This window comes from Amblyomma mixtum, chromosome 7 (genome assembly GCF_055824585.1).
Source record: "Amblyomma mixtum isolate Tamu chromosome 7, ASM5582458v1, whole genome shotgun sequence".
Lineage (NCBI taxonomy): Eukaryota > Metazoa > Arthropoda > Arachnida > Ixodida > Ixodidae > Amblyomma > Amblyomma mixtum.
In genome coordinates this window covers 49,741,459-49,768,919 of record NC_143018.1, presented here as the reverse complement: position 1 = coordinate 49,768,919, position 27,461 = coordinate 49,741,459, and the positions used below count along the sequence as shown (strand labels likewise).

At 47.4% G+C, this 27,461-nt stretch overlaps 2 protein-coding genes and 1 pseudogene across 2 annotated transcripts; 1 reads left to right on the top strand and 2 right to left on the bottom strand.

Annotated features, from left to right (window-relative positions):
* The first annotated feature begins 137 nt into the window (after positions 1-137).
* LOC149336050 (threonylcarbamoyladenosine tRNA methylthiotransferase) lies at positions 138-13,362 on the top strand. Its single transcript, XM_089552563.1, has 11 exons — positions 138-522; positions 2,435-2,536; positions 3,274-3,504; positions 4,232-4,352; positions 6,208-6,311; positions 7,415-7,581; positions 8,705-8,850; positions 9,613-9,673; positions 10,233-10,352; positions 10,824-10,970; positions 13,028-13,362. Exons 1-11 carry the CDS (start codon positions 366-368, stop codon positions 13,340-13,342), a joined length of 1,671 nt encoding a protein of 556 aa, XP_089408689.1. The 5' UTR covers positions 138-365; the 3' UTR covers positions 13,343-13,362.
* Positions 13,363-14,022: 660 nt separating this feature from the next.
* On the bottom strand, positions 14,023-18,340 carry LOC149336049 (transcription factor Maf-like). Its single transcript, XM_089552568.1, has 3 exons — positions 17,883-18,340; positions 17,163-17,490; positions 14,023-15,236 (listed from the first exon to the last, which is right to left on the bottom strand). The coding sequence occupies exons 1-3, from the start codon at positions 17,896-17,898 to the stop codon at positions 15,020-15,022; spliced, it is 561 nt and encodes a 186-aa protein (XP_089408694.1). The 5' UTR covers positions 17,899-18,340; the 3' UTR covers positions 14,023-15,019.
* An 8,408-nt stretch (positions 18,341-26,748) lies between these two features.
* On the bottom strand, positions 26,749-27,344 carry LOC149336048 (uncharacterized; annotated as a pseudogene).
* Positions 27,345-27,461: the final 117 nt, after the last annotated feature.

Genomic DNA, 27,461 nt, shown 5'->3' with positions numbered 1-27,461 from the left:
AGTAAATTATGTCAAGAATTGCAAACGTAGGAACAAAACATAATTGTGCTACACATGTTGCTGTTATTTTTTTCCCCACTGTCTTGATGGAGTCTAAAAATAAAACTTTACGACACAAAAACAGCCTAAAATGGACTGCGCTTCTGACCTCCGCCTGCCGTGTGTACATTATGGCGGCGGCCATGTGCGGTACGAGCAGACGTAAAGTCGCGTTGGCGACGATGCGCATTCAACGCAGATCGTTTATATTTGAGTAATATGCGCGTCTGAAACGATTCTCATTGTGCGCAAAAGAAAGATTGTGAGATCGCGCACCGAAGTCGTTTTCTTCATCTCCGGCGGAGGTCCGCGATCGCGCAGCAGCGATGCCCGAGAACTGCCCGAGTGGTTTCGTCGAAGACATCGAGGACATCGTCCGATCGGCCGAAGACGTTGTCTCACCCACGACGCGCCGAGAGGTGATTCCGCGAGTCAAAAGACGGAAAGACGCGTTGGAAGCGATTGGTGACAGCTTTCTACCAGGTGAGTAGCTTTTCATCGTGTGCTGATGTGCTGCGCACAAGTTCAGAATAACGTGAACACATGCATATCCGTGAGCAAAGAGCTTTCGACATCCTCCTTACAACTTCGAGCTTCGGCAGTGGACCGACTGGCAATTTTGTTGACACTTTTCATTTTCTAGTGCGCTCTATTCGTTTCTAAGTTACGACCTAGCTATCAGAAAGTGAACTTGGTCACTTCAGGGATGCGGTTCGCGATGGTGAGCGGTCTGTACTATGGAACTGATGAAAGGTATACACCAAAGGCATGGACCTGCAGAACTGGAGATTGAACCGGGTGGCTTTGTTGTTGCTGCTAGCTGTTTTACATTCATCCCAGCAAGCCCAAGTGCTGAGGTCTTGACAAAACGGTGAAGCGGGGATGCAGCGTGCTTTTAAAAAATTTGTGATTTGCGAGTTGCCATCAAATTTCTTTGCCGATTGAATGGCTAAGCTCAAGAAAAAAGAAAAAAAAATAACGAAAGCATCGGTATACTCTGTGTACGAGCATGGTAGTTTCGTGATTGATTTGATAATTTGATTAATTGGCCTATAGTTGATTTGGCATATTGAAAAGAAATGGTGTTATGTCCTTTCGTCTGTCGTCCGTGCGTGCTATTCCTTTAAAGGTGTATTGACGAGGTTGAATGTGCCAATACTGGCCACCAAAATGCCCTATCTGTTCATGCCCATTCAGCTGCGCCTCATCTTGGTCACAGCAACGTAGCATTATGTTGCGTGACTTTCACATAAACACCTTATTTTCTGTGTTTAAATGCAAACAGAAATGATCCGCTGCTGTAGCTCTAACAGCAAAGTAGCCATCAATGCGCCCATTGTGGAATCCTTTCCTCACTATACAGGGTGTTTCACTTAATACTTTAAACAATTTTAAAAATAGACTTCTCGAGTTAGAAGCGTGCTTTTTCGCCATAGCATTGTCAGCAGTGTGGTACATCAGAATACAGCTAAGATGTGCTAACTAGCAGGCTGGTCAACTATACTGAATAGTTAACTTTTTAATTATTACTGTTAGGCTGCTTAAATATTGCGAAGCATGTAGCCCACCGTAAGTGAAAACCATATCAGTTTGTAGAATTTCGAAAATTCGGTTATCCTCGCCGCTGTAGCCTCAACAAATTCTGGCTATTTCAGCGCGTTGTACACCGGAGAGGTGGCTTTGCCTGCAAGCTTCTCAAAGCGCTTGTATTTTGGCACGATGTGACAAATTTGTTGGGCCACAGCGCCGAGGAAAACCCTGTTTTCGAAATTCTAAAAACTGATACGGATATTACTTGTGATTAAGCATCCTAACGGTAATAGTTAAAAAGTTCACTATTCAGTATTAGTGAACCAGCCTGCTAGTTGGCGCGTCTTAGCTGTATTCTGATGTACTACATCGCTGACAATGCTATGCCTAAAAAGCGCTTTGTAACTCAAAAAGCTTATATTTTAAAATTGTGCAAAGTCTTGGGTGAAACACCCTGTATAGTGCCGTGCATTTTACACACGATGTCATCCATGTTGATTCTGGTTATCCACGGTTACTCATATGTACAGTTGGCAGCAGCAGTTTACGGGATGCGGGTGTGTGGAAAAAAACTTTTTTTGGTGCCGTCTCGCAAGCCGTTCACAAAGAGTACAGCCAGTATGAGCGGACTCGCATGTTCCATTTGGTGGTGTCAATACCAGGTGGCACAGTCATGAGGCAGTGCTACAATGAATTTTTTTTCTTGCACACACATGCTGTGAACATTTGCTTCCGACTGTACTTTGTGTAGTACTTTAATCTTTGCTTTTCTCTTGCAGCATGTTTAAATATGTTTAAACTGAGTGATGAATTGTGTAGTATGGTGGCCTAATGTCGCGCCTGGACTTCGTTCCGCACCATGCAGGCACGCACAAGATCTATGTGAAGACCTGGGGCTGTGCTCACAACAGTTCTGACAGCGAATACATGGCAGGACAGCTGGCTGCCAAAGGATATACCATTGTTGGTAAGGGAATTCCTCCATGGTAACCGAGCTGAACTTCTCTGCGGTAACTGCGGAGCTTGCTGCCGCTTCACAGCAGTATCTGCGTGCTGGATTTTTTTGTAGCTTATGACAATTTGCATTACATTATACATCCTTCATCAGCAGTCTTGACAGCACATAGTTTAGTTTTGGGTCGTCTAGTTAAGCGCTAAATTATGGCACTCCTCAAGCTCAAAATCTATGATTTTTCGTCACATTTGAAGGCCTTTTGGTCTTTGGGGGTGCCATCAAGGGCTCCTCTGCGCAGCTCAAGCAAACCCTGTTGCTTGAAAACCTTTAATGAAAGATGTACATTGCGGTGTATTGTTGGCGTGGACCATTAGTGCAGTTAAAGCTTTCATGTTCACCTGCTGACCTTGTGATTGTGGTCCAAGTGAGCCAAGAAGTGTGCACTCTTGAGAATAAACCTGCAACCTGTGGTCATGTGAGCCGGATAGGTGAAGAAGCACTCCTGGTTCACTGACAGCTGGCTGTTGGGCTTTTTTTTATTGGAGACTTATGGACACTCTCATTCTTCCATGTTAGGACACACAGAGAGGGCGTGGCATCAAATAAGAATGACAGGAAGTAAAATCTTACCATAATTTTTTTTTTTGCCCCTTTACATCTTCACTGCTGCAGTCAGTATGCACTTGCTGAACACTGCATCCTTGAAATTGATTTCATAAAAAAGCCCCTGACCTTTTCTCCTACCTCAGACGATGCAGGCGGTGCTGATTTATGGCTGCTAAACAGCTGCACGGTGAAGAGCCCCGCCGAGGACCACTTCCGCAGTTCTGTCGAGAGCGGCTTGCGGGAAGGAAAGCGAGTTGTGGTCGCGGGCTGCGTGGCCCAGGCTACCCCCAACGTGAACTACCTCCGTGGGCTGAGCATCGTGGGGGTCCAGCAGACCGACCGTGTTGTCGAGGTGGTCGAGGAGACGCTCAAAGGTACTTGAAGCAACCGTTAATGAAGCATCAGGTTTGTGAAGGCATTGTTTCTCAGATTGTGAGGCTGTGAATTCGAGGGAAATGGACAGAGTACTGCCTAGAATTAATTTGGTACTATTTTGTAACATGTCATATCTAATGCTGCTTGTCATTGTGTTTTTTTTTTACTGAAATTTTAATGTGATAGTGTTAAAGGCCCCGTTGTCCAGAAAATCCAGTGCTGGCATTGTCGGGGGTGGCGTTGTAAGCGAAAAATAATGACTGTGGCACGTCGTGCCCAGAGAGCAACCTAGGAGGTAGATGGGGCACCTAGGTCATGTGACCTTGTGCGGCGTTATCACAACCTGCCCACCGTGGCAGGAGGCAGTTAAATTAATATTGGTCACTCGGAAAGAGCAACCTCCAATGGGAGGTTAGAGGCCCTCCAATGGGAGCTTAACCGCGTAACGCATCGCTTAACCTCTGCACTACTGTGCCACGAATGGTATGAGGACTCCCAGGGATCTATGAACGTAAAGCAGAGGATGACCTTCTTCTACACATACGGGAATTAACCCACTACGCTGTTGCATCATACTGTTAAGGCGGAACTTAAGTGTCCCCTCCAATTTTCAGAAATGTCAACAAAAAACTTGTGTTTGACCATGACTTCAGAAACTAGGACACTCAGTTGCCTCTTCTCAAGCAAGATGCGCAGAGCACTAAGGATCTGCATCGTACTTCGCAGGAAACTCTGTGCGGCTTCTGGGCTCCAAGAAGGATGGCCGTCGGAAAGCTGGCGGTGCACCCCTGACTCTGCCAAAGATCCGACGCAACCCCCTTATTGAGATTATTGCCATCAACACAGGGTACGGTAAGGCAGTCGCACCCCTCACCTGTTTAGAGAGACGGCTGCAAGCTTGCAATTCCAATACAAGACTTGGGCTCTAGTTTAACTTTTAGTGGTGGATGCACAAGTTAAGTTTTAAATTAGTGTATACCTGACGAGGTGTGCTTTCGTGGCCCAGTAATAATCTCGTGCGAGCAGCTCTAAAGTGCAGTTTCAGTCTTTAAGCCTTAAAAGTAGATTAAAAAAGAAGGCCATGATAGTGTCATGACACTGGAGAAGAGGTCGCGGTACTGGGTTGTTTTGCATTAGTTTAGAACAACTTCCCATCCTTACAATATATTGGGAGCAGCGTAGATACAGGATTCCGTAAATAGGCAAATGAGAGCATGTTTACTGTCTGTACAACATGTTCCCGAATAATATATGCATTTTGTGCATTTGCTTCAGTTTAAGCGAGTGCAAGTTCCACGTGGGAGTAAGTGCCACTGCTAATCTCTCTTGTCATAGCCAAAGTCATGAGTATAGGCAGACTCCACAGACACGTGTGGTATGATGTGAGAATTGCAACTGTCCCAGTGTACCATTTTAATTGCAGGTTCTCATGTCAACTCTTGACTTTCTGGGGGAAATTTAACTCATGTTGTATGCTGTGCAATATATGATTAAGTTGTATTTAACTCATACATTGTCTCCTCTCTTTGGTTTCTTGAATTTGTTTAACTTCATATTCCTTTTCTTCATTTGCTCTCACTGTGCCTTGAAATGGAGCTGTCGCACCGCCTCGCACTGAATCTCGTGTAATGTAGTATTAGCAAGCTGCAAGGAAACTCAGACTGTTGAAATGATTCAAAAAAGCTGATGCAGTTTCTGTTTAGATGAGAAATGTAATGTCTACTGCATGCCCAGCAACTAGGGGTATGCGAATTAGTACTTTTTCCAAACCGAATAGAATATAAATAGTGTAGCCTCACTCCTGAATCAAATATGTATCGTGAAGCCAAGTACGAAATCGAATATGAATAGAATATTTGTACGAATATTTGCACAAGTAGTGAATATTTGTGCAAAACCAATAATCATGCGAAACAGCGAAACACCAGGGGCATCGATATGGTGCAATGCTATAACTTGTGGAGTTATAGCTGCCAAAAGACGCAACACTAATCTTCACTACGGGATGCACAACATTAAGTCAGTAGTTCAACTCTGTGAGCTCCGAGTCATACATATAACAGGAAAATTAACATTTGCTGCTGATGGTGACAGCAAAATTAACTAGTGCCACATATCAGTAAAAAAGACAGGCGAGAGCTACGTATGAGCCATGGCCTCCAAGAGTGGGCATCAAGTCACGGTTTGCTAAGCCTGCCCGAATGCTGCCATGTTGCACACTCTCGGATGCCATGCATGAGCATTATTAATGCCACCACACGAATGGACCACATCACCAAGCTGAACCCTCCATCCCATGCAGACCAATTATGGTAGCATGCTGTGTGGTTTCAGTTTGTACCCTGGTTTTCAAACAGTTGTCGAAGAAAACTACGGTGTGCCTTGTTATAAATCTGTGCCAATTATTTGAAAAATATTCCAGAACTTGAAAGCACTTTCAGTTCATTTTGAATAATTTTGAGCTTGCACAATTTGATTCGTTCAGTGAATTGAATATGTTCGAGGATATTCAATTTGCTCTTTAAAGGTTTTGAATATTCACGCACCCCTTCAGCAACTGCTAGCTCAACCTTGTCACATCAGTGATCTTAGTAATGCATGACGAGCGTTTGCATTTCATTTTGTCTGTGTACACGTTTTTCCGGCTCTGATAGCATCTGAGCAAGGAAGAGCAAAGGAAATTATTGTTGATTCGCTTGCAGCTGCCTCAACCGCTGCACGTACTGCAAGACGAAACATGCCCGGGGAGACCTGGGCAGTTACCCAATTGACGAGCTTGTGGCACGGGCTAAGCAGGCATTCGAAGGTAAAGCCACTCTTTCTCTACACTGTGCGTTTTATGGCAACAGCACTGAGGGCACTCTGCCAGCTCTGTGGCATCGGTCACGTTGGCGTAACACGAAGGAGAAATGAGGAGCATAGGGAAGTGGAACTGCTCGCCACACCATCACACCATGGACTTGTGGCATTCTATATGTGTAGCAGCGTGAACCAGTGCTTGTGCTGTTTGCACCCCTGCACATAGAGGGCGCCACTTGATAGCAGAGCGAACGGCGCATTCAGCACCGCTAATAGCTGTTGCTGAGTCCTGCATTACACAACGTTGTAACCGGTGGTCAGTTTTGTTTTAGGCATCTCCAGTGTGAAATGCAAAAGCAGCTCTAAGTTGGTTCTTGCTTTGAAAGCGCTTTCGCTGAATACCACTGCCATGTGCTTGCAGTTCTCTTTCGGTGTCACAGCGGACAAATGCTGTTTTACAGTGTCAGCTATTCTAGCTAGACCAGGACTCTAGTTGAAGTATTAAATTCAGTGTCAAATCCAAAAATCATGGTCAGGATCGAATCTGCAAACTCATGTTCACCTTCCAAACACTGCAGCTAGTGAGTTGCCACTATGGTTTGAGCGCTCAAGTTCGCTAACAGATTGCGGCATTACCTTCTACTGTCCGCTCCAGAGTCTCTCAAAATTACTTCAAGGGCAAAAAGGCGCCACCGTCTATGTGAGCATAGCAGGGGACACTTCATCCACCGCTGCACTACAGGAAAGCAGACACTTCATATTTGCCTGGGCCAATGTTTGAGCGAAAACGTTTGTTAATTCTGCTGTAGAATCACAGCTATGCTGTAATGCTGTTCACATTGCGCAGATTAAATTCTTTCACTAGCGCATGTTTCATGTTTGGTGTTAGGTCTGTAGGAAAACTGTCAAAGCATTTCTTGGCAGTCTGCCTCAAGAAGAGTTGTACTGTGCAGACTAAATCCACCCTCTGTGTCCAGTAATGGCTTAGTCAAATACAGAGTGTCCACTTCTCGGTATTCCTGCGCCTCGTCATGGTGAATGAACAACCGCAGAGTCTGTCTTTTTTTTTTAGCCCTAGGTAACTATGTGATCTGCTCCTTCCAATCCTAGAGGGTGTGCGGGAGATCTGGCTGACCTCGGAGGACACGGGGGCGTACGGCCGCGACATCGGTGTCACCTTGCCCGACCTGCTGCAGGAGATAGTGAAAGTTATCCCCGAGGGATGTATGATGAGGCTGGGCATGACGAACCCACCGTACATCCTCGACCACTTGGAGGTGAGCATCCCTCGCTCCGCCGATTTGACTGCTTGTGCAGTATATAACCTCGCTTCTGTAACTTCAGTTTGTCTCAACTCTGTGCAATAAAGCTTTTTCTTTTGCAAAGGCTGCATAACAAAGAAAGCAATGCGGTCATTCATGTTCCACGAGTTGAATGGACATTGCCTGCCCGTGCAGACTCCGGTCCTTTTCTGTACCATGGCACATATGTACTGTCACCGAATGAAACACTAACTGTGATGCAAACACAAGAATGCAAAAAATATTAGCTGCTGAAGAATAAAAGCAGGCAGGGTCGATCAACACTACCACACAGCGGTCTTTGCGTCAGCGAAATGAAAATCAAGTGAGCTAGTAGTATTCAGTCTCCCTTAACTAAAATCTCATTTTGCTGTTCCTGTTTCAAGTGTCTTTTTCCTGTTTCATTTGCAGTAACAGTGCACTTGCTTGTAACAAGCTTGAGACTGTTGTCCACTTCAGTGATGTTCCATTTAGAGAATTTTCCCTTCTTCAGGAAATTTAAGGGTAAAATATGGCAAAAAGGGAATCTTTATGGCGTTTCAAGGCGGTTTAGGAACCAAAATTGTCTCATTTTTTTCCAAATTGAGAGTTTTCAAGCTGCTGCAGGGAAAAAGGACCTGAAATAGGGAATTTGGGATCTGATTGAGGAAACTTTCGATTGCATCATGGAACATCACTGTTACACTTGCTTAGGCCCATTCTTGCAGAATTTCACCAGTGTCATGGTAAAATTTTCCGAGCATGAGTGGGACAACAGCCAAAGATATGCTCAGGAGATGACAGAACATGCTTTCTATTTCACGAGACCAACACTTATGATTCAGATTGCATGCAGTTTAAAAGGAAATGGACCACAAATGCAACTTTAGAGTTTTATTGCAGGGTGGCTTATCACCACACTGGGAAAAGGACAAGAGGTAAACCGTCACTGCTGTGCCACGTTTCAGAAATAAAATCTTTAATCCGCTTCTGAGCTCCATCTGATTTTGTTGCCGATATTACTTGTTCTTGTAATAGTACATAATAATAATAATAATAATAAAAAACCTCCTGTTGAGGCCTCCCTTTTTTTTTTTTACTCTTTCTCTCTCTCCAACAGGACATGGCAGAAATCTTGAGCCACCCCCGTGTGTACGCTTTCCTCCACGTCCCAGTGCAATCTGGGAGCGACCCGGTGCTCACTGAAATGCGGCGAGAGTACACTGTCGCCCAGTTCCGTAGTGTGGTGGACCACCTCCGGAAAGCGTGGGTATTATTGGCCCGGCCTGCCTGACAAGTCAGTGTTAACTGCATTCTAACGACAAAGAGATTTCTTTCGCTAAAATGGACCTTTTAAAAGCTGCAAGAGGACAGAAAATGATGCGCACATATGACTGCCACAGGCCGTTTGAAATGGGAAACTGCAATGCTTTCTTTTTGCGGATCTCCGAAGCTAGACAAAACCGGTATCCATTTCCGATCAGTGATTGCAGAGTCCGAAATGCTATCAATAATGTCATCAATGACAAGTTCAAATCGAGTTACGCAAAAAAATATTCTGTTGTCACCTCCAAATTTGTCAGCAGTTTAACGCATCTTTGACTGCTGAACAAACATCAGTGCAGCCACAAAAGACCAAACAATCAGATTTTACTAAGAAAACAATTTAAATGGGGTTACCCTTCTTTTGAAAGAATCCTCGAAGTCTGGATATGGTGAAAACGAAATTCACTGATGTCAATGACGCCTGTGCTTAAACCTGCATGGTCTTTGGTCACGTCGGGTTACTGAAGCTACCCTGGTTTTTTTGCAGCGTCCATTGTATCTGCATTGCACAACTCCCATGCATGATGTTGAGATTTTGCTGGTGGCGTGACCTTTCAAACTACCTGTAATCAGTGGTGCTAACCACTGCCAGTGGAGCCTTGTAAAACGTGCTACACAAGAGCACTTTATTCCAACAGTGTATGTAAATGTGTTAGGGGGCACTGTTTTACAATAGCATGTGTGCTCTTTCTTTTTGTGCAGTGTGCCTGGCATCACAGTCGCTACAGACATCATATGCGGCTTTCCCACTGAAACTGAAGATGTGAGTGGAGAGATGCTGTTTCGCATTTCACAGTTGCACTGAATCAAGGGGCGACATTGTTTCACTTGAGGAAGAATCGGAGAGCATTAGAAGATGCCTTTTCCCTGCCGTGGAAGTAATCCAGCTGATGATGTTGACGATTGTTCAACTTCCGCATAGTGCTACTGCATGATTGAGCTTGTTTGAAAATTAGCAGTAGCTCACCATATGACTCTAAACCTGCTAGAGTGCTGTTTTGGTTGCTTGGCTTGTACTATACCCTTTAACTTTGCGTGTGAAAATTGTTTACAAGGAAAGTAAAGGCACACCACATGAGCATCTTTCACATTTCGCCTTCATCAAAGCACAGCCGCCATGGCAGGTTAAATTTGCATATCATTTTCTTTGACACCAGGTGGCAGTGCCTTTCACAGAAAGTAGCAGCTGTCGTTTTGGACACTCTGTCAGGTGCCATGATTGAATCTAAGATTTAAAAAAAAATTATCAGTACTTGTTGCATTTGTCATCGCACTGTGTTTGGAAATGTCGTAGAGTACACGCTTCTTCTCGGTTTTCTCAGGACTTTGAGGAGACCATGCGGCTAGTTCAAGACTACCAGTTCCCATCGCTGTTCATCAACCAGTTCTACCCAAGGCCCGGCACCCCTGCCGCCAACATGAAACGAATACCTACGCACATTGTGAGTCAATGGCGGGTCAACTGTGCTGTTGTAGTGACCGTTTACAAACACTGCTTGAACGTCTCTTGTATGAGAATCTCTGCATGCCTAGGAAAAAAACATTGAAGTTGGCACTTCCATCACTCTTGAACTGCTCTCGTACAAACGTCCCTGTGCCCGCATCAGGTTTCCATCACCTCGGTAGCCACATTTGGAAGCGTTACCTCTGGCCTGAGTTCCTCTGGAAATGAAAAGGCTTTTAAGGACAACCTTGTTCTAGTTCCTCTGTGCTGTGGAACCAGAAACAAGCAGCACACATTACCTCGCCTCACCGCAAGGTTCGGTGACCTTGGAACTTGCGGCCAGCACTGTACCCCAAAAAACGGCCATCACTTCTTAGTGCGCATTGTTCAAAAGCTCCACGTGGCAGCCGATTGCGCAAGGTAGTTCTGCAGCATGTGCTCATTTTTGTTCTTTTTGCGCATTTTGCAGGTCAAAGAGAGGACGAAACGCCTGTCGGAGCTGTTTCAGTCATACGTGCCGTACAGTGACCGGGTTGGCCAGAGGCATACTGTCCTTGTCACTGACACGGCTCACGACCAAAAGCACCTAGTCGGTCACAACAAATTCTACGAACAGGTGAGCCGCTCCTGCTGGGCAGATGCAGCTGGCTATCGGGAATTCGACCAAGACTGGAAATTTGTCCAAATTATGCGGAGTTCCAATTAACGGGAGTCTTTGTAGTACATGCGATGTTGACAGGACCGAACCATCAATTTGAATAAACCAGCAGTTTGATTTAAACGAGTTCATTTTGACTAAGGCGAATGTATTAGTGCTGCTTTGGAATTGGGCTAAATTTCATCCTAATTCAACAACAACCACGGCAGTCAGTCAGCCTTGCCCTTGCTATGTCAGCCGTACACAAGCTGCATTACATCGCGAGGCTAGTTTTTGTGCTATCAGCAGCAAGTGAAGCACAAACAGGATACTTGTAACAAGAGTACAAAAATTATAAGGTGATGGAGAAGAAGTAGAGGCAGGGTGCGCCAACACCTCCATAAAGCAGTCTTTACGACATCAATTTAAAATGCCATCAAAGTGCGTTAGTGTTCAGTCTCCCTTGTCTAAAATCTTCTCAGTTTGTGGTTCTCATTTCACTTGTCTTGTTCACGTATCCTTTGTTGCTTATAGTATGCGCTTATGTCTGTGACTTGTCAGGTCAGTTCAACCGATCAGCCAATTTCTGTTTTTCTTTCTGCTATAGGATTCAGCCAATAGGCCAGGTTCTAGCTTGGTGACCCTAACTCCATATGTAGACTTAAAGGGACTATGAAATAAATTTATTGAGGTTACGTAAAGATAGGCAATCCATCACTCGTCACCCCAGCGAAAGAATTTTTGAGCTAGCATCAATAACAACGAAGTTATAGACAATTAAAAATCACGCTCCTCCTCTCCCCCCTCAACTCATACACGCGGGGCACCATAAAGAAATAAAGAAAACAGCTCAGGGACTGGGCTCCGCCCATGAATACGTCATTCGCTGACGTTCGGTTTACGACTTCCGGTTGTCGCGCTCCCGAGGAGCAGCGTGCGTCGGCAGCGTCTCTCCGGTCTCGGCGCTTTCTTGGCTCCCGAACTCGCGACAGAAAGAGGCGGCAGAGGTAAATTGAAACCATACGCGCGAAGGCAGTGCCTAGCTGGCTCGCGCTTCTACCGGAAGTGTGCCCGTGACATCGTAGCTGCCGCGGCTCGAGCGAATGACAGCGTGTGGTGGCCTGCCGACGTCATGGGCAGATGTAGATGCAGTGACGTCTGTTTTCCCGATTTTGGTTCCAAAATGGCTCCCTACGAAGACAACAAACGGCCCGCGAATTTTAAAAAACACGATTTTTAAAAATTCATAATAAATTGCCGGCTCAGTTCCGAAGACTCATACTTGGTGTGAATGCTTCTGAGCATCACTTCTAACATTTACAAGCGGCTTTTGATTCTTTGCATGGTCCCTTTAAATCTTTAAAGTTGGTGATGTGAGAGCAGCCACGGGCTGGTTATCGCAAAATGTGACGGTATAGTATGGTATGGTACGGTGTGGGATGTGTTGTGCACATGAGCTATGAGGAATGCTTTAGTGGAGGGCTGCAGACTAAAATACGACCAGCTGGGCTAGCATTGCTTAACCCGTTGGCATTTCTGCATTTTGCCTCTACTTAAATGTGGCCGGTATTCAATTCCATGTCAAAAGCCAAGCACCAAAGCAATTGAGCCATTACAGCAATCTTCTCATGAACTCTCTATATCTGCAGTTGCAGTTGCAAATCTTTCTCTTTTCGCTGGGCTCCGGAAATTTCGACCACCTGGGGTTCTTTAACGTGCATTGACATCGCACAGCACACGGGCCTCTAGAATTTCTTTGGAGGAGAAATTCTAGAGGCCCGTGTACTGTACGATGTCAGTGCACGTTAAAGAACCCCAGGTGGTCGAAATTTCCGGAGCCCTCCACTACGGCGTCTCTCATAGCCTTAGTCGCTTTGGGACGTTAAACCACATAAACCAAACCAAACCAAACCAAACCTTTTCGCTGACTGCGTAATCTCAGATCAGAGCAACTGTAAGACAGCTAGCTATTGGTAGTTAAAGTGTGAATTTCTGGTTTAAAAAAGAAGTAATAGTAAAGCCTTGATTGCTTACAGATCTTGCTCCCCATGGATGACAAGTACATGGGACAGCTGGTCGACGTTGAAATCACAAGTGCTGGCAAGCATTTCATGCACTGCAATATCATTGGCATCAACACATCCATGGACCCGACCCTTCCCAGGCCACTACCCAAAGGTCAGGTGTCTGGCATCAAGCCAAGCCAAGCTGCCATCCAAAGCCAGGCCGCACAAGCGAATGCAATACTCTCGGGATACCACATGCAGATCACAGTGACAGCCATGTTGATAGCCGTTATTGGCATTGTTATAGCACATTCTATTGGTGGAAAAGTATTTGCTTTTTTGTGAATAAAAATGGTGAAATTAGACACCTCTGTTGCAATGATGCTGTTACCAGATCGATCACGCAAGCATTACAAGCATTGGTGCGATTTGTTGAACAAACTGTAAAACAGAATAGAAAGTCCACACGCTTTGTGTAGGGTCAGGGTCAAATGAAATCCATGTACAACCAGAGCTTTTCGATGACACCAGTTTCAAAACTGCCTATAAAACCTGTTTATAGAATCCTTGCACTATGGTTGAGACAGATTCAGAGATTAGCATACTGTCGTGCAACCTGCGTCATTTAGATGAACTGCTGTGCTCAAAACGCGACTACGGTGGAGAAGAAAAGTTTTGCGGGGTACCACGATAACTGGCAGCACCACTTGTGGCCACAGGAGACAACCATGTTTCAAATGAGTTTCACAACTGGTATGGTCAAAGCTGTGCATACAGCTACTAAAGTGTTGATACATGCGCATGAACATACTGACTGATAGGGGGCAGGTAATGCCACAGTAATCTCTTGGGTATGTGCATTGTACTTTGGGAGAGAGAAGATGGTCCATGCTGCAGTTTATAACCACCACTGTCTTCATCGTTTCTGAGTCCACATCAGAATTGTCCTGTTCATATTTATTTGTCTACAATATACTAGCATTCTCGTGGTATTTGTGTGGATACACGACTGGAGTGTCAACAAGGACAATTTGAACAGTCGTACTTTATTCTGGTGATCTCCGTAGATCAAGTGATGCCCAGCCAGGTGGAAATTCAGAGCATTCTATTTGTAGTTGACACTCTGCATAACAAAACCCAAATTAGCATCAAAGGTTTGCAACCTCAGGACCGTGTTGCTGTGTTCTTTTGCTTGGTCACATACAGGCCTCTTTAACAGGCAGCTACAAGCAAAAGCACAGAGTGTCAGTCCTATTTGAACTGCGGATACACATCCTTTCATGACAAGTTTTGCCTCTCCTCAAGGAGAGATAGCCCAAGCCAGGTGACACTGACAGTTGTGTGTACTTATATTAGTATCTAGAGTAATTAGTGGGTGACTTGCCAAGATAGCTGCAGCTCTGAGCAACCACTGATGCTGCATCAAAACATCCAAGGCATCTGCTTCATTTGTAGGCATCTGCTGCTTTCCTGAGAAATTCATCACAGCATTGCAATGTGGTTTTCAGTGCTAGAGTAATGCAGTACCCCTGCAGGACTAGAGTAAGACATCATCCAACAAAGCAACAATAAAAATCGAAGTATGGCAGTGTTCTGCACATATTGGCCACAGTAAAGACGAAACATCGCAAAAGAAGAACACAAACGCTAAAACCGAAGCTTCATTTTAGCCATAACTCGAACAACTGCTCTTCAGCATCAATGTTCTATAAAACTCCACGTTATTCACGCACTGCTGTGATAAAATATTTCCAGCGGATAAACAAAGCTGGCAGTGTGCTGCATACATTGGCCACAACAAATAAGAAATGTTGCGAGGAATAAGCATTAGTGGCTGCACTGCACTTGAGAACACGTGGCTTGACTTCGGCCCGAACTTAAACCACTAGTTCCGATCATCGAAGTCCCAGAAAAGTTCACACTGTTCCCGTCCTGCCGTGACAAAACACTCCCAACACGCCAGGACGGAATCTCGGCTGAGTGACTAGAAAGAAGCGCAGTACAACTGCCCAGATGGTACTCCTACTGGGAATGATGTGCGGAGCCCAGGAATGGCTGGAGCTCTTCAGTGGTGAGCACATGGTGCTCGACGCACCAGGCCAGAAGCCCGGTGTAGTCTCGCTGCATGCGTGCCACCTCCGCAGCCAGTTCGTAGTTGTCGGCCTTCAGGGCCTCAATGCGCTCTTCGAGCATTTCCTTCTGTTCTTCCAAGTGACCTCGCTGCACAACCCGGCGTGTCCTGCATTAAAAAAGGGTGCACCGAGTTGGGATCCATCGACTCTGAAGCACTACCACCGTCCCAGTAGGTGAGGAAGCTCTAAGGCTACGGTGCGTTTTAAGAGTGTTAGCTCTTACTTATCACGTTTCGAGATTTTGTGGGGTCTGCTACCACCCCGAGATCACAGCGCCATCTCTGGCAGCAACTACTCATCACGTTTCGAGATTTCGTGGGGTCTGCTACGGATGGATGTATGGATGGATGGATGGATGGATGGATGGATAGGAGCGCTCCCTTTGAAACGGGGTGGTGGCAATTGTTACCATGCTCAGCTTTTCTATCTTTATTATTTTTTGTTTACTGTGTTGGCAATTCTCATTAAGAATCACCATCATCTTTACCTACAGTTTCCTACAATTCTAACCTTATGCCACATCTCTGCTTTTCAGCCACCAATCCTCCAATCGCTTTTTGCTAACTTCCACTGCAGATTTATTTACATGACCATTGTTATCTTTAAACCCTAGGGCCTCAGGAAGAGTGACTGTGCCTGCATGGACATCCGGATGGATACCATCGCATTTGATTATGAGGTGTTCAATTGTTTCCACAGATCTACCACACACAGCACATGTGTCATCTTCCTCGTTAAATTTCTTTTTGTAGCTGCGCGTTCTAAGACACCCTGACCTAGCTTCAAAAAGTAGGGCACTGCCTCTTGAGTTATCATAGAAAAATTCTTTCCTGATCTGCCTTTTCCAGTATCGATATAGTTCTACACTATGTTTCTTTTCCATTGAATTCATCCAATTTTTAACTTCCGCGTTTTTAACCTGTTGTTTAATGCTCTTTCTTTCTCCGTCCTCATGACCTGCATACTTACTGGTTAGTTTTCTAGTTCTACCCTGAGATAACAGCGCCATCTGTGGCAGCAACTAGAAAACAGCAAATCTTGCATCTCATTCATATCAATTCTAGTAAACCAAACAGCTAACGCTCGTTACTTCAATGTCTCCCAGACGGTGGCGGCCTTTTTTTTGCTGAGACAATGGATTAGGAAAAACTGTGCAAAAATGACCTGTCCTTCATTTTTCTGAACATCAAACACTTGTGGATTTTGTGAGAAGAAATATCCGCAAACATCAAATTTTTATTATTACTTTTTCCTGCTGTCGTAGTGGCTATGGCATACATTTGCTGAACCCAAGCACCTTAGATTGAATCCCAACCGTAACAGCTGCATTTTTTTTAGGGCAAAATGCAAAGACACCCGTGTGCTGCCTCACAATCGCACGGCGTCACGGTCACAATGTGGCAAGACTCGAGTGTGCACATGTGAAAGGCAAGAAGGTTTTGAGGACAGCAGCCGTCTTAAGGAGGCACACCGCTCTGGCAAGTCCTTGCACATGCATGGGGACACACAATGGGGCACGCTGAAACAGGAAGCTTCCTCAAAAATTTGACAAAGCTATGTTGCCATTCTGCAGCATAATCCTGAGGAACAGAGCAGGACATAGCACTGCTGGCTCAGATTCAGACTAGTCTATCTTGCGATGTTACATAACACAGCTTCACAGTAAGGTAACAAGAGCAGCTAGTTGTTTGTACACGCTAAAAGACCGAATGCACTTGTAATGACTGTGGGAAAGAAGACTGAAATGAAGACACGGTGCTACGTCAGTGTGGGTGTGTTTAGGTTGTAATTCCGTGTGTACACGCTGACAAGAGAATGCAAGGAGTCTTGACTGTGGGAACCAATCGAGGAGGAAATGCGAAGACAGGTGGAGCATCAGCAGTATGCATTCTATGCGTCTCTTGCCTGCACCTTTCTTTGCACTTAGGATCTCATGGCATCTGTTTAACCAGCCGAAAAACAAGCAGATTTAGTGGCAGTGCTATTGCTTAGGAATGCAAGAGAACATGAAAACAAAGGCGTCAAGCCCTTACCTGCAGATGGCTGCGTAGCCCCGGTTCTTGAGCATGCGCCGCAGATGCTTGATGGCGCGGGATTCCTGGCCGTTGAGGCCCGCGGTGCGCATGCGTAAGTTCAGCTGGCGCACCGACATATCCACGAGGTCGGTCCTGGTCAGGCCCAAGGTGTGACATATGGCGAATGGGTCGCCCACGAAGGCCTGGCCTTCTTCCTCGCCTGCCTGCGATCGCTGATCGCCATCAGCTGCCAGGGCTTCCGCGACCATTTGGTCGCCGCCGCCTTGCACCCCGGCGGTAGTTGGCGCAGTGTCGTTTCTAGCAGGCTCATCCTCGACGTGAATACCTGCACAGTCCAATAAACCACCCAAGGGATATGCCTCACAGACTGTCTCGCTGATCTTCCTTTTTGCACACACTACGATTTCTTGAGCGAATCTCGTGTTGCCTGCGAAATATCGTGCGCGTAAATCGTGTCGGAATATCGTGCGGTCAGAAACGTGTAGAATATTGCGTCGCATGCGAAAAATGGAAACGAAACGTTCGGCACCATACGTATTTCTAGCAGCTGGATAGGACTAAATATTTTCGGTTGAAAACGAAGTCGTCACTTCAGCCGGGCGGCGGAAACATGAAGGGAAGGCGGTTGTCAAAAATGGTGATGTAAGCCTACTTGACACATCGGAGTATGCACGCTGCAAACGGACTGACGCTAGTGCGGGAAATAAATGCGCCGACCTTTGTCGTCACTCATGACGGTCACCAGGCAACGCTTGAGAAGACAGGATGGGGTAGATGAGGCTTGCTGCCAGGAAACGCGCGTTTGAAACTAGCCGTCGGGCACCGAAGCGTCGTCATTCACGTCAGTCACTCTGTGACGCGCACTCGACACGTTATGCCACTTTCACCAGTCAAATTTCGTACGCTGGCCAGAAGTTTCGGTTTCGTATTTGTCTTGCACCCTACCGCCTACCGCGCTTTGTTTTACTGAGAGTATCTGAAAGTCTGTAGAAGATTACTGTTTAAGGGCTTAAGTACGCTGTAACTGCAAAACTCCTCCTAAATTTGTGTGATTTTTGTTCCCGCGTCGTACACGGTGTTGTTTGTTTTCTTTTGTAATCATAGAGTTTCTTTTTGTAATCAAAGTAATCCATGGATCAACTGCTTCAGTCACGTGATAGCCAGAGAGCGCCCTATTGGCTGATGCCGTTGCCGTCGTTGTCAGGAGGGTTTTGAACAGTTGAGATCTATTATTTTTCCACAAATGTGGCAAAATAAACTTGAAGACTGTTGATCTCAGCTTTAACTTTTTTCGGCAGTTGCTGTCATTCATCCACTCATCCCTTCGGCATTTGGCAAAGAATGCCTCTAGAAAGATCCTGATTTTCGCGCATAAGTCCTGCGACTTGAAGAGTGCAATAAAGCTGCCAAGTTATTTTTTTGTAAGAATTTCTTTGACGTAAACATGCATAATAAAGTTTAACTTTATTTTTATGAGTACTAGGAATCTGAAGACAGAATAGCTTAAGAGCACAGAAACGGACGTTGTATTATCATGCTGACATCTAAAAAGTGTGCATTAATACGTATATCATTTCATAATCCGATGTTTGTCTTAAATATTAAAGCCAGTGATCAATAGCTGCAGACGCTATTAAATTAAATGTTGGTCTGGAATCTGAATAAAAAGTTACATATGTGCTCCAAACGGTCCCTGCCGCCATTGGCAGCTAAACTGGCAGTTAAATTCTCTTTAGCAGCTTGCATGTCATTAAAAACGACTTTCGAAAATTGAATTCGGTGTACTTTATCGTTCTTTAATTTTTTCGCTAACTTATGTAGCATCAGAGATAACGGAGGTTAAAAACGATTACCTTCGTTTTCTCCCTCAAGTATACGTGCGAAAGCATGTGTTCATTCTTCTTTCCGCCATCTGCATGTGCTCGCAGCCATGATTCTCGCTCTTTATCGTCCTCTCTACACTTGGCGGCAGCCGGCGTGATGCCCTCCTCCCATTGGCTACAGCTTACGCGACGCTCCTCCGAACTAACCCGAGTTACTCCGAGGTTTCACACAAGATTCTTGGTTGGGTTTGACCCCGTTAAGTAGTGTTTTCGCACTAAAACTTTAACAACGGACTACTTCTTTTTATCATAGGGGAATTTTATATGGCGGTCCCGAATGTGTGCGGGGCTTCACCGTGGTAGAATGAGCCCCCATAAACTAAACAGGGAAATAGCGGGGTGCCAGTGCACATGCGCAGGACAATATCGCCCCTTAGGTTTTAAGGTGTTTTAAAAGAGGGACCCTATCGACTAAAAATATAGGGGAATAGCGGGGCGCCAACGTGATCTCGGATTAACAAGCACTTCAGTTATGCGAGCTTTATTAATAATGCTGCGGGACTGTGCGTGCTTGACCCTAGCTAGGATGCTAAAGTACACAGCATCACTAATATCCTCTAGCAAATTTTTTTATGCGTTTTGTGGAAGCTGAGTCATTTGTAGTCAAAATTTGAATTTCCGCTTCTTCGCGCCTTTCCCTCTCCTCTCGTCACTTTTTGCGCGCTGAAATGTCGGTCCTCCGGCTCCACGCACTGGGCCCTGCTCCGACGCGCGTGGGAATTCCCCAGGGGGCGGAGCCAACGCCTCCCAAACTGGTTTGGCGTCGATGGCACTCCGCTGCTGACGTAATGAGCGCTACATGACGCAATATGCGCATGGATTCGGACGAAAGCTTGCCACCGCTGGTCGCCGCGAGGCGCAGAAGCGGAAGCCTCTTAAAATTATATTGTAAATTATCGGCTTGCTTTTGAGGTATTGTACGCGGCATGAACGCTGAGGTGGCTTGTACTCTACATAATGCAAGCGTTTTATAGCCAACCTACAACACCCTTTTCAGGGACCCTTTAATCATAGAGAAATATACTTCCGTAAGTATGTTTTTCTATGCTTTAATGGCCAGCCCCTTACAAATTCTATGTTTGTCGCAGGGGTGGAATTATGGGTCTTCTTGAAGGGGGTGGTCCCATTTGAACTATATGTATTTCTTCGACTTTTATTGCTAAAGCAATGCTACTCACACTTTCAAGCCTTCGCGTGACCCGGCCGCAGTTACGTTTGACCTTAAGCGGAGTGAATATGGGTGACCAACTCCTTCGGATAGCCCGGCTGCAGTTACGCCGCGCCGCGCACCTGTGGCGCTACTGCTGCTGTGACGCCATACCAGCTGTAGATTATGGGCGACCAACTCGCTCCTTCAGAGAGCCCGGCTGCAGTTACGGTGTGTGTTTGCCGCGCTGCGCACCTGTGGCGCTACTGCTGCTGTGACGTCATACCAGCTGTAGATTATACTTTCTTTATCTCAGTCGCAACAACATCAAAAACAAAAATAAAAAAAATACCGAAGACGCTTTGAGTCGTCGCGCAGCGACGGCTGGTAGCCACGTGTGACCTGTAGCCGCGGCGCACTCGTTCCTTCAGTTGGAGGCGCTGCGCTTTTGCTTTCGCAACCTACCTGGCTTAACCAAAGCTAAGCCCCCGCCAATTTTTTTCATCAAAAATTTGGGTTCAGCATATTCTCGCTTGTCGAAGCGACCTTCCCCACCATCAATCCGGCCCTGATTTGTCGGACACCACGGCGTTATGCTTGCCGGTTTTGATGCGTGCGTTGCAGAGCTTCAGAGAGATTAACCGCCAAAGTAACTGTTCACGATTCTCAGTGCGATCTCCGCTCCCCTCGCAGTTGCATTATCGATATCCTCTCACCTGCGTACCGTTGCCAGGAGGTACGATGTGATTAAAGACGTCTCAGCAGTTCGCTGCAGTTCTGGCGAAAAATACAGGAGAAATTCCAGAGGCCCGTGTACTGTGCAATGTCAGTGCTCGTTAAAGAACCCCAGGTGGTCGAAATTTCCGGAGCCCTCCACTACGGCGTCTCTCATAGCCTTAGTCGCTTTGGGACGTTAAACCCCATAAAACCAAAACAAACCAAACCAGATATGATCTCATCACAGGAAGGTACGTGTCTTCCTGTGATGATCTGCCTTCCTGTGATGAGATCATTCTGTATTTTGATAGGCAGCTGCGTGAGTGCAGCGAAAATAAATGCATCGCAACTGCTTCGCGCCCATGATTTGTTTAAAATATGCCCACTTTGTCTTTGTCGAATTTTGCTGTCGACGAAATTCCGCTGCGTCACCAACCAAGCCGGGAGGACTGGGAGGGGATCTTGCTCGGCTGCCACGACTACCCACCAAAATCGGGCGCGCCCGGGCGGTGGCCACCGCCACTGACTGTGGTCCCAAACTAGGGACCTCCACCTAGTGCTTATAAAGATCGGTTCCTTAGGGGCTGATCCAAGCATACGTCCCTTCCTAAATGTTTTCACCACCACCACCTGCGTCACTGGCCGAGCCGTTCTAATTGGGATATCCTCACCCCCTCTGCCAGCTCAACCCATCTGTTGTGTACCCCCATTTTTTCAAGCCGCTCCGTCGACGTAGATATTGGAATCCCAGAGCTCGCTTGGCGCATTTCCTCAATATTCTATCTACCTTCTCTATTTCTGCCTTGTTCATGTTTAGGTACGGCGTCGCGTAGCAGATCAGACTTATTACGTACGCCTGCGACATTCTCAGGAAATTCCTTACTTTTAGTCCTCGCCCTTTTACCGCTACCCTCCTGAATATGCCTACCACTTGGTCTGCATATGTGGCTAATTTCTTTATGGTATTGGTGTTGTTGCCTTTCTTGTTGATAAACATGCCTAGGATCCTCATTTCCTCGACCCTGGGCACCTCCAGGCCTCCCACCACCACTTTAATTTCTACGTCTCTCTTGTTCCTGCTGTTGCTATTGTACACGAAGAGCTCAGACTTCTGCGGTGAGCACGCCAGGCCTCTTTCGGCCGCGTACTTCACCACTACGTCTGCTGCCCTTTGAAGACTCCACTCAATTTCCGCGTCGCTTCTGTTATTCATCCACATGTTTATGTCGTCCGCGTACATGCTGAATTTTAGATCAGGGATCTTGTTCAGCATGGCCGGGAGACCTCTCATCGCTATGTTGAATAAGGACAGTACGGCGCCTTGCGGGGTACCTTTGCTGCCCAGCCTTATGCCGGGGGACTCTGCGTCGTGGAATTTAATCACCGCCTTCCTCCCTTGGAGAAAGTCCTTGATGTCGTATGTTCTCTTGCCCACGTTTACCTCCTCCAGACCTCTGAGCACCGCCTCGTGTCGGACGTTGTTGAAGGCCTTCGTGAGGTCAAGACCTAGGATCACCTTGGCACCTAATCCTTTCTTGTCTACAATGTCATGTTTGAGTCTGAGCATTAAATCCTGCGTGCTGAGCTTAGGTCTAAAGCCCACCATCTCGTGCGGCCATAGGTTTCCATCTTCCATGTATCTCGTTAACCTCGTTTGCACTACGTGCTCCATGAGAATTTCCCCACGCAAGACGTTAGCGAGATCGGTCTTAGGTTTTCCAATTTTGGTTCTTTTCCCGGCTTGGGGATGAGAACAACCTCTGCCTGCTTCCATTCCTCTGGCAATTTACCTTCCGTCCATACTTTGTTCATGTACCGCGCAATTGCATCTATCGAGTCGTTGTCTAGATTCCTGAGCATGACATTGGATATTTTATCCGGGCCAGGGGCCGAGCGATTTTTTAGCTCAGCGATAGCTGCTCTGATCTCCGCTACCGTAATGTCCGCGTCTAGATCTTCATTTTACGCTCCTCCATATTCTGCCTGTCGTACTTCTGTCGCGTCCCCTATGTAAATGTCCCTGAGCCTGTCCATCAGCTGTTTGTCCGTTCCCTGGAAAGCGTGTCTCGCTTTCACTTGGTTAGCGCTCGCTGCCTGTTTAGATTTTCCCAGGTCGAGGAGATGCCGCAATATATTCCAAGTCTTTGCTAGGCTCATGCCCCTTTCCATTTCGTCGCACCTGGCGTACCAATTTTGCTCGTTTAGTTTAATAGCATACGTTTCCATTTCCTTGGTGTATCTGGCTAACGAACGCCTTAAATTTCGGTTCCATTTTTGAGACTTGAGTCTCTTCTCGAGCCTTTCCTTCTCCTTCCACATGCTCATTAGCTTGCTATCCATTATCTCCGGTGCATCTTCCCTCAGCTGTTTTGTCCAGTCTCCTATGTCTCCAATTTCCTTAGCTTTGTGGCTTCTGCGAATCTCCCGGAATTTGTACCATTCCACTATTCTCGCCCGTTTGAGTTCGGGTGTCCACCGAGATATAAGACAATTTCTACGCATTTTCCTTTCCTCAAAATCCAATTTTTCGTCTGGGGACCCGCTAAGTTGTGATTGGCCGCTTGCTACTTTCTTCTGATGCTGCCGTCACGCCAAATGAATGAATGAACCATGGCTCGTTACAGAATACGGCCCCTGAACACGCAGTGGTTTAGCTCTGGTAAAACCTGGTTGTGTTGCGAAAGCAACGGCTGCATGGCTACGCTTAGGATTCGCCTGTGGTTAGGCGTTGTGGCTAAGCTGTGTTGTTTATACATGAAGAAGACAGGTAGTTAAGCATTGGATACAACTTTATTTACACCAATGATTACGCTTCGATGGTGTGGGGTTTAAATCGGGGAAGATAAACACGTATTCCCCGTTTAAGCGCGGCTGACACAGTTCAAAACCGCGCTTACCCCACCCCGTGGTCGCGTACGCTACTGAGCGCACGCCGACCACGGCGGGCCTTGCTCTGCGGGAACAAAGGAACGACACAATGGCTGACACAAACAAGGCATTTATTGCTATAGCAACAATAACGCCAGCTAGCAACAAAATACACTGAGGAATCTAGGATGTCCGACTCACCAGCACGGCTACGAGCGAACGTCCGCCCACGCTAGGGCAAAGGGAAGCTCCGAGGCCCGACGGGACGAGGTGGCGGGAGTAAGTTCCAACCACGAGAGGCCCGCGGCACAGAGCGGAGCTTTGCGCGTGAACGTCCACCACGCTTCCCGATGCGGAGCAGAAGAGAGCTAGCCTTCCCCCGCGCGCGAGCGGCCAAACACGCCATCCGTGGCGCTGCTGTCGCTGCGACGCGAGCGCCCTCCCCTGTTAGCTAGAGTAACCAAACTAAAGGGAGTGCTTTTCGGGGGCAGCTAACAACAGTGGGGTGCAGTGCGGGAAAGTGAACGCAGGGGACGAAGGCGTCCCCACATCCCCCCAACCTTAAATAGACCCACGCGCCTGCAAGTTACATGCTATGGAGGAGTCTCCTGGTCTTCATGCACTTGAGGCAGGTCGTGCAGCGGAGGTCACGCCGACAGAGTGCACGCAGTCTTCCGCGGTATTCCGAAGGCGGCGTGAAGGTCTCCGCTGGGACGACTCGCATGGCCCGCGGACTAAGTGCCCGCAGGCCCGCGAAGAGGAGGGCCGGTTGACCACTGCAGGCCAAGATTCCGCAGCAGTCGCCAGGGCAACAGCAGCCAGAGGTGGCTGCTGTCTGGTCTCGCCACAGCTGCCCCGGATGGATGCGGCGAACAGGATACAGGCCGCTCCGTCGCAGCAGGCGGCAGCGAGACGATGTGCACAGGACAGCAAGCCGCAGTGGCTCCGCTGGATCTGAAAGATTGCCAAAACACACTCCGCATGCCTTTAACGTAGGTCACGGGAGGGGAAACGGCGTACACAAGAGCCTCGTGGCTCAATGCTCAACTCGCTAGCAAAAGGTGTCGGGCGGCCGTGCAACGCAAAGTTCGAGTGAACAAAGCCCTTTCTTGAGTTGAACGAGAATGCTCGGTTCATGCGAGGTTAAAAAAAACGGGTGGCCAGCAAAGTGCGCCCCCTCTCAACACCACGGTCCGGTGGTCGTGTCACTTTTGACAAGGTGCAGGCAGCTATGAATAGCCTTAGGCCTCACTACCATAGTGGCGGTCGATGACCCCCAACAAAAGGAGGACCCGGAACGGGTTTCGTGCGCGCAGCCGCGAGGAGACATCAGCGTTGTGGGGTGGTCCTCCCCGCTCACTGCACAAAGCAGCTTGAGCGATCGGCGCCCACCGTATCGGACGGTGTCGGAACGCCCGGTGCCGAGCTGCAATACCAGCGAGCTCGTTACGGCACCCGTGGCCCCAGGCCACCCGGCTCCCTGAGCCGCGACTCCCAGAGTCGAAAAAGAGACAGCGAGAAAATATATACAGAAAACTCGGACCACCCACGCGGCTTCCGTACTCACTCGCTTCGGGCTCGGCAACTCCGCGGGCGCTAGGCCTCGCGCTCCCTCGATGCGGACCAAGTGGTTCTTGAAGAAACTCCAGGAAGAAAACTTCACAAAAAAAAACATGCTGAGCATGTCGAAAAGTTCAAACATGCTGCAGCGCAATACACCTCGCACTCAAGAAAGCATGCCGCAGGTCCTAGCGATCAAAATTCACTCTAGGCCTAGCACTTGTCAAGTCCGGACAAAGAGCGTTCCTCGAACCGAACAGACTGTCGTCCAATGTTCCAAGAGCAGGCCCCACGTTGGGCGCCAGATGTGGGGTTTACATCGGGGAAGATAAACACGTATTCCCCGTTTAAGCGCGGCTGACACAGTTCAAAACCGCGCTTACCCCACCCCGTGGTCGCGTACGCTACTGAGCGCACGCCGACCACGGCGGGCCTTGCTCTGCGGGAACAAAGGAACGACACAATGGCTGACACAAACAAGGCATTTATTGCTATAGCAACAATAACGCCAGCTAGCAACAAAATACACTGAGGAATCTAGGATGTCCGACTCACCAGCACGGCTACGAGCGAACGTCCGCCCACGCTAGGGCAAAGGGAAGCTCCGAGGCCCGACGGGACGAGGTGGCGGGAGTAAGTTCCAACCACGAGAGGCCCGCGGCACAGAGCGGAGCTTTGCGCGTGAACGTCCACCACGCTTCCCGATGCGGAGCAGAAGAGAGCTAGCCTTCCCCCGCGCGCGAGCGGCCAAACACGCCATCCGTGGCGCTGCTGTCGCTGCGACGCGAGCGCCCTCCCCTGTTAGCTAGAGCGTGGCCTCCGCGATCGAAGCGCGCTTTTGCTCCGGCCATCCCATTCGCACGGAGAGAGCGTAATTTGTGAGAGCGGTGTGACCGCTCCTCTCGCCGCACGGTGGCGCGCTTACCCCATGCGCGCTTTCCCTGAGGCAGTCGTGCGTAAACCGCGAAAACGCAGCTGTCGCAGGCCTGTGTGCGATGCGCGCTAGAAAATTACCGCACAGGAGCGCCGGCAAAGGACAAGATAGCTTACTGGTATAATATCTTCCTAAATTCGGAAGCAGACTTAGGACCGAGATAAAGCAGATCGTCATAAGAGCGTTTTTTTTATTTGTGCAGTTGTATATGGCACCAAACATGAATTACTTTACATTTGAGCACAGCGGTCAATTTTAATTTTGCTATGCACGTGAACGTTAGTTTAGAGCCTTAAATTATAAGGAGAGATTAGCGTTCTGTCGGTTTTCGTGTGTAGCAATGGTATTTCATTTGAACATTAATGCATCCAATAAACGTTTGCTTTCGGCGCTTGTAGATATCAGTCAATTCCTTTTTCCCTGTCGAATGTTGGGCAGGGCCGTGCCCAACAGCCTGCAGTGCATGAGGTTTTTTGGCGCATATAGTCTGATTGATTTAATTACGCAGATTAAACCAGATCTATAATGTTTCTCGCATAGTGTTCATTCTAAACACGGAGCACTTTCCTGTGGAGCGGCTGCTGGCGAGCTTTTTTTGCGGTATATGCTGCCCTATAGTCTGTGACAGTAGCTCCTACGTTAGATAAGAGTGACCTCACGAAATTATCGAACACCACAGATACTGTGCTTGCAGCGTGGTCCTCCCTTGCTTTGCCAACAAAAAGGGAGCACTGCCAGATCCTCGAAAGTAATAGCTGCAGCCAGCTGCTGCCGCACGTTGCTTATATTTATATGCGGCGGGGCAATATCAAGCCTTCTTAGTGGCCACCAGAACACTGACGAACTCTGATTTTGGGTAGGTTAATCCCCCCTTGACTGTAGGCTAATGAGTCAGCAACGGACTAGACCCATCCGACTGGTAAAGGGCAGGCCAGGAGCTGCACCTTCTACGTTCTTCAAGAGCTCTCGCCACGAACCCTGCTATATACGTAAGCAATGCTGGCATTTGTGATGCCTGATGGCGGCCGCTGCAGTGAGATAGAAAATGCCCATATAAGTATCCCGACCATGATCCCGACCTAGACTTTCTGCAATGTATTGCAAAATTTTCAAATCATGGCATTGTTGCCACTCAGTTGTTATAGCCTTAACATAAAGCAAAGTGGTCGCTTTTTGGTTGCACTTCA

Bases quoted from the DNA above. Each gene is read 5' to 3' on its own strand.
- LOC149336049 (XM_089552568.1), bottom strand. The intron at 15,237-17,162 runs GTAAGGGCTTGA...TTTTTAATGCAG, and splicing joins GGCTACGCAGCCATCTGCAG to GACACGCCGGGTTGTGCAGC.
- LOC149336050 (XM_089552563.1), top strand. From the start codon at position 366: ATGCCCGAGAACTGCCCGAGTGGTTTCGTCGAAGACATCGAGGACATC. The intron at 8,851-9,612 runs GTGGGTATTATT...CTTTTTGTGCAG, and splicing joins GTGGACCACCTCCGGAAAGC to TGTGCCTGGCATCACAGTCG. The intron at 9,674-10,232 runs GTGAGTGGAGAG...CGGTTTTCTCAG, and splicing joins TTCCCACTGAAACTGAAGAT to GACTTTGAGGAGACCATGCG.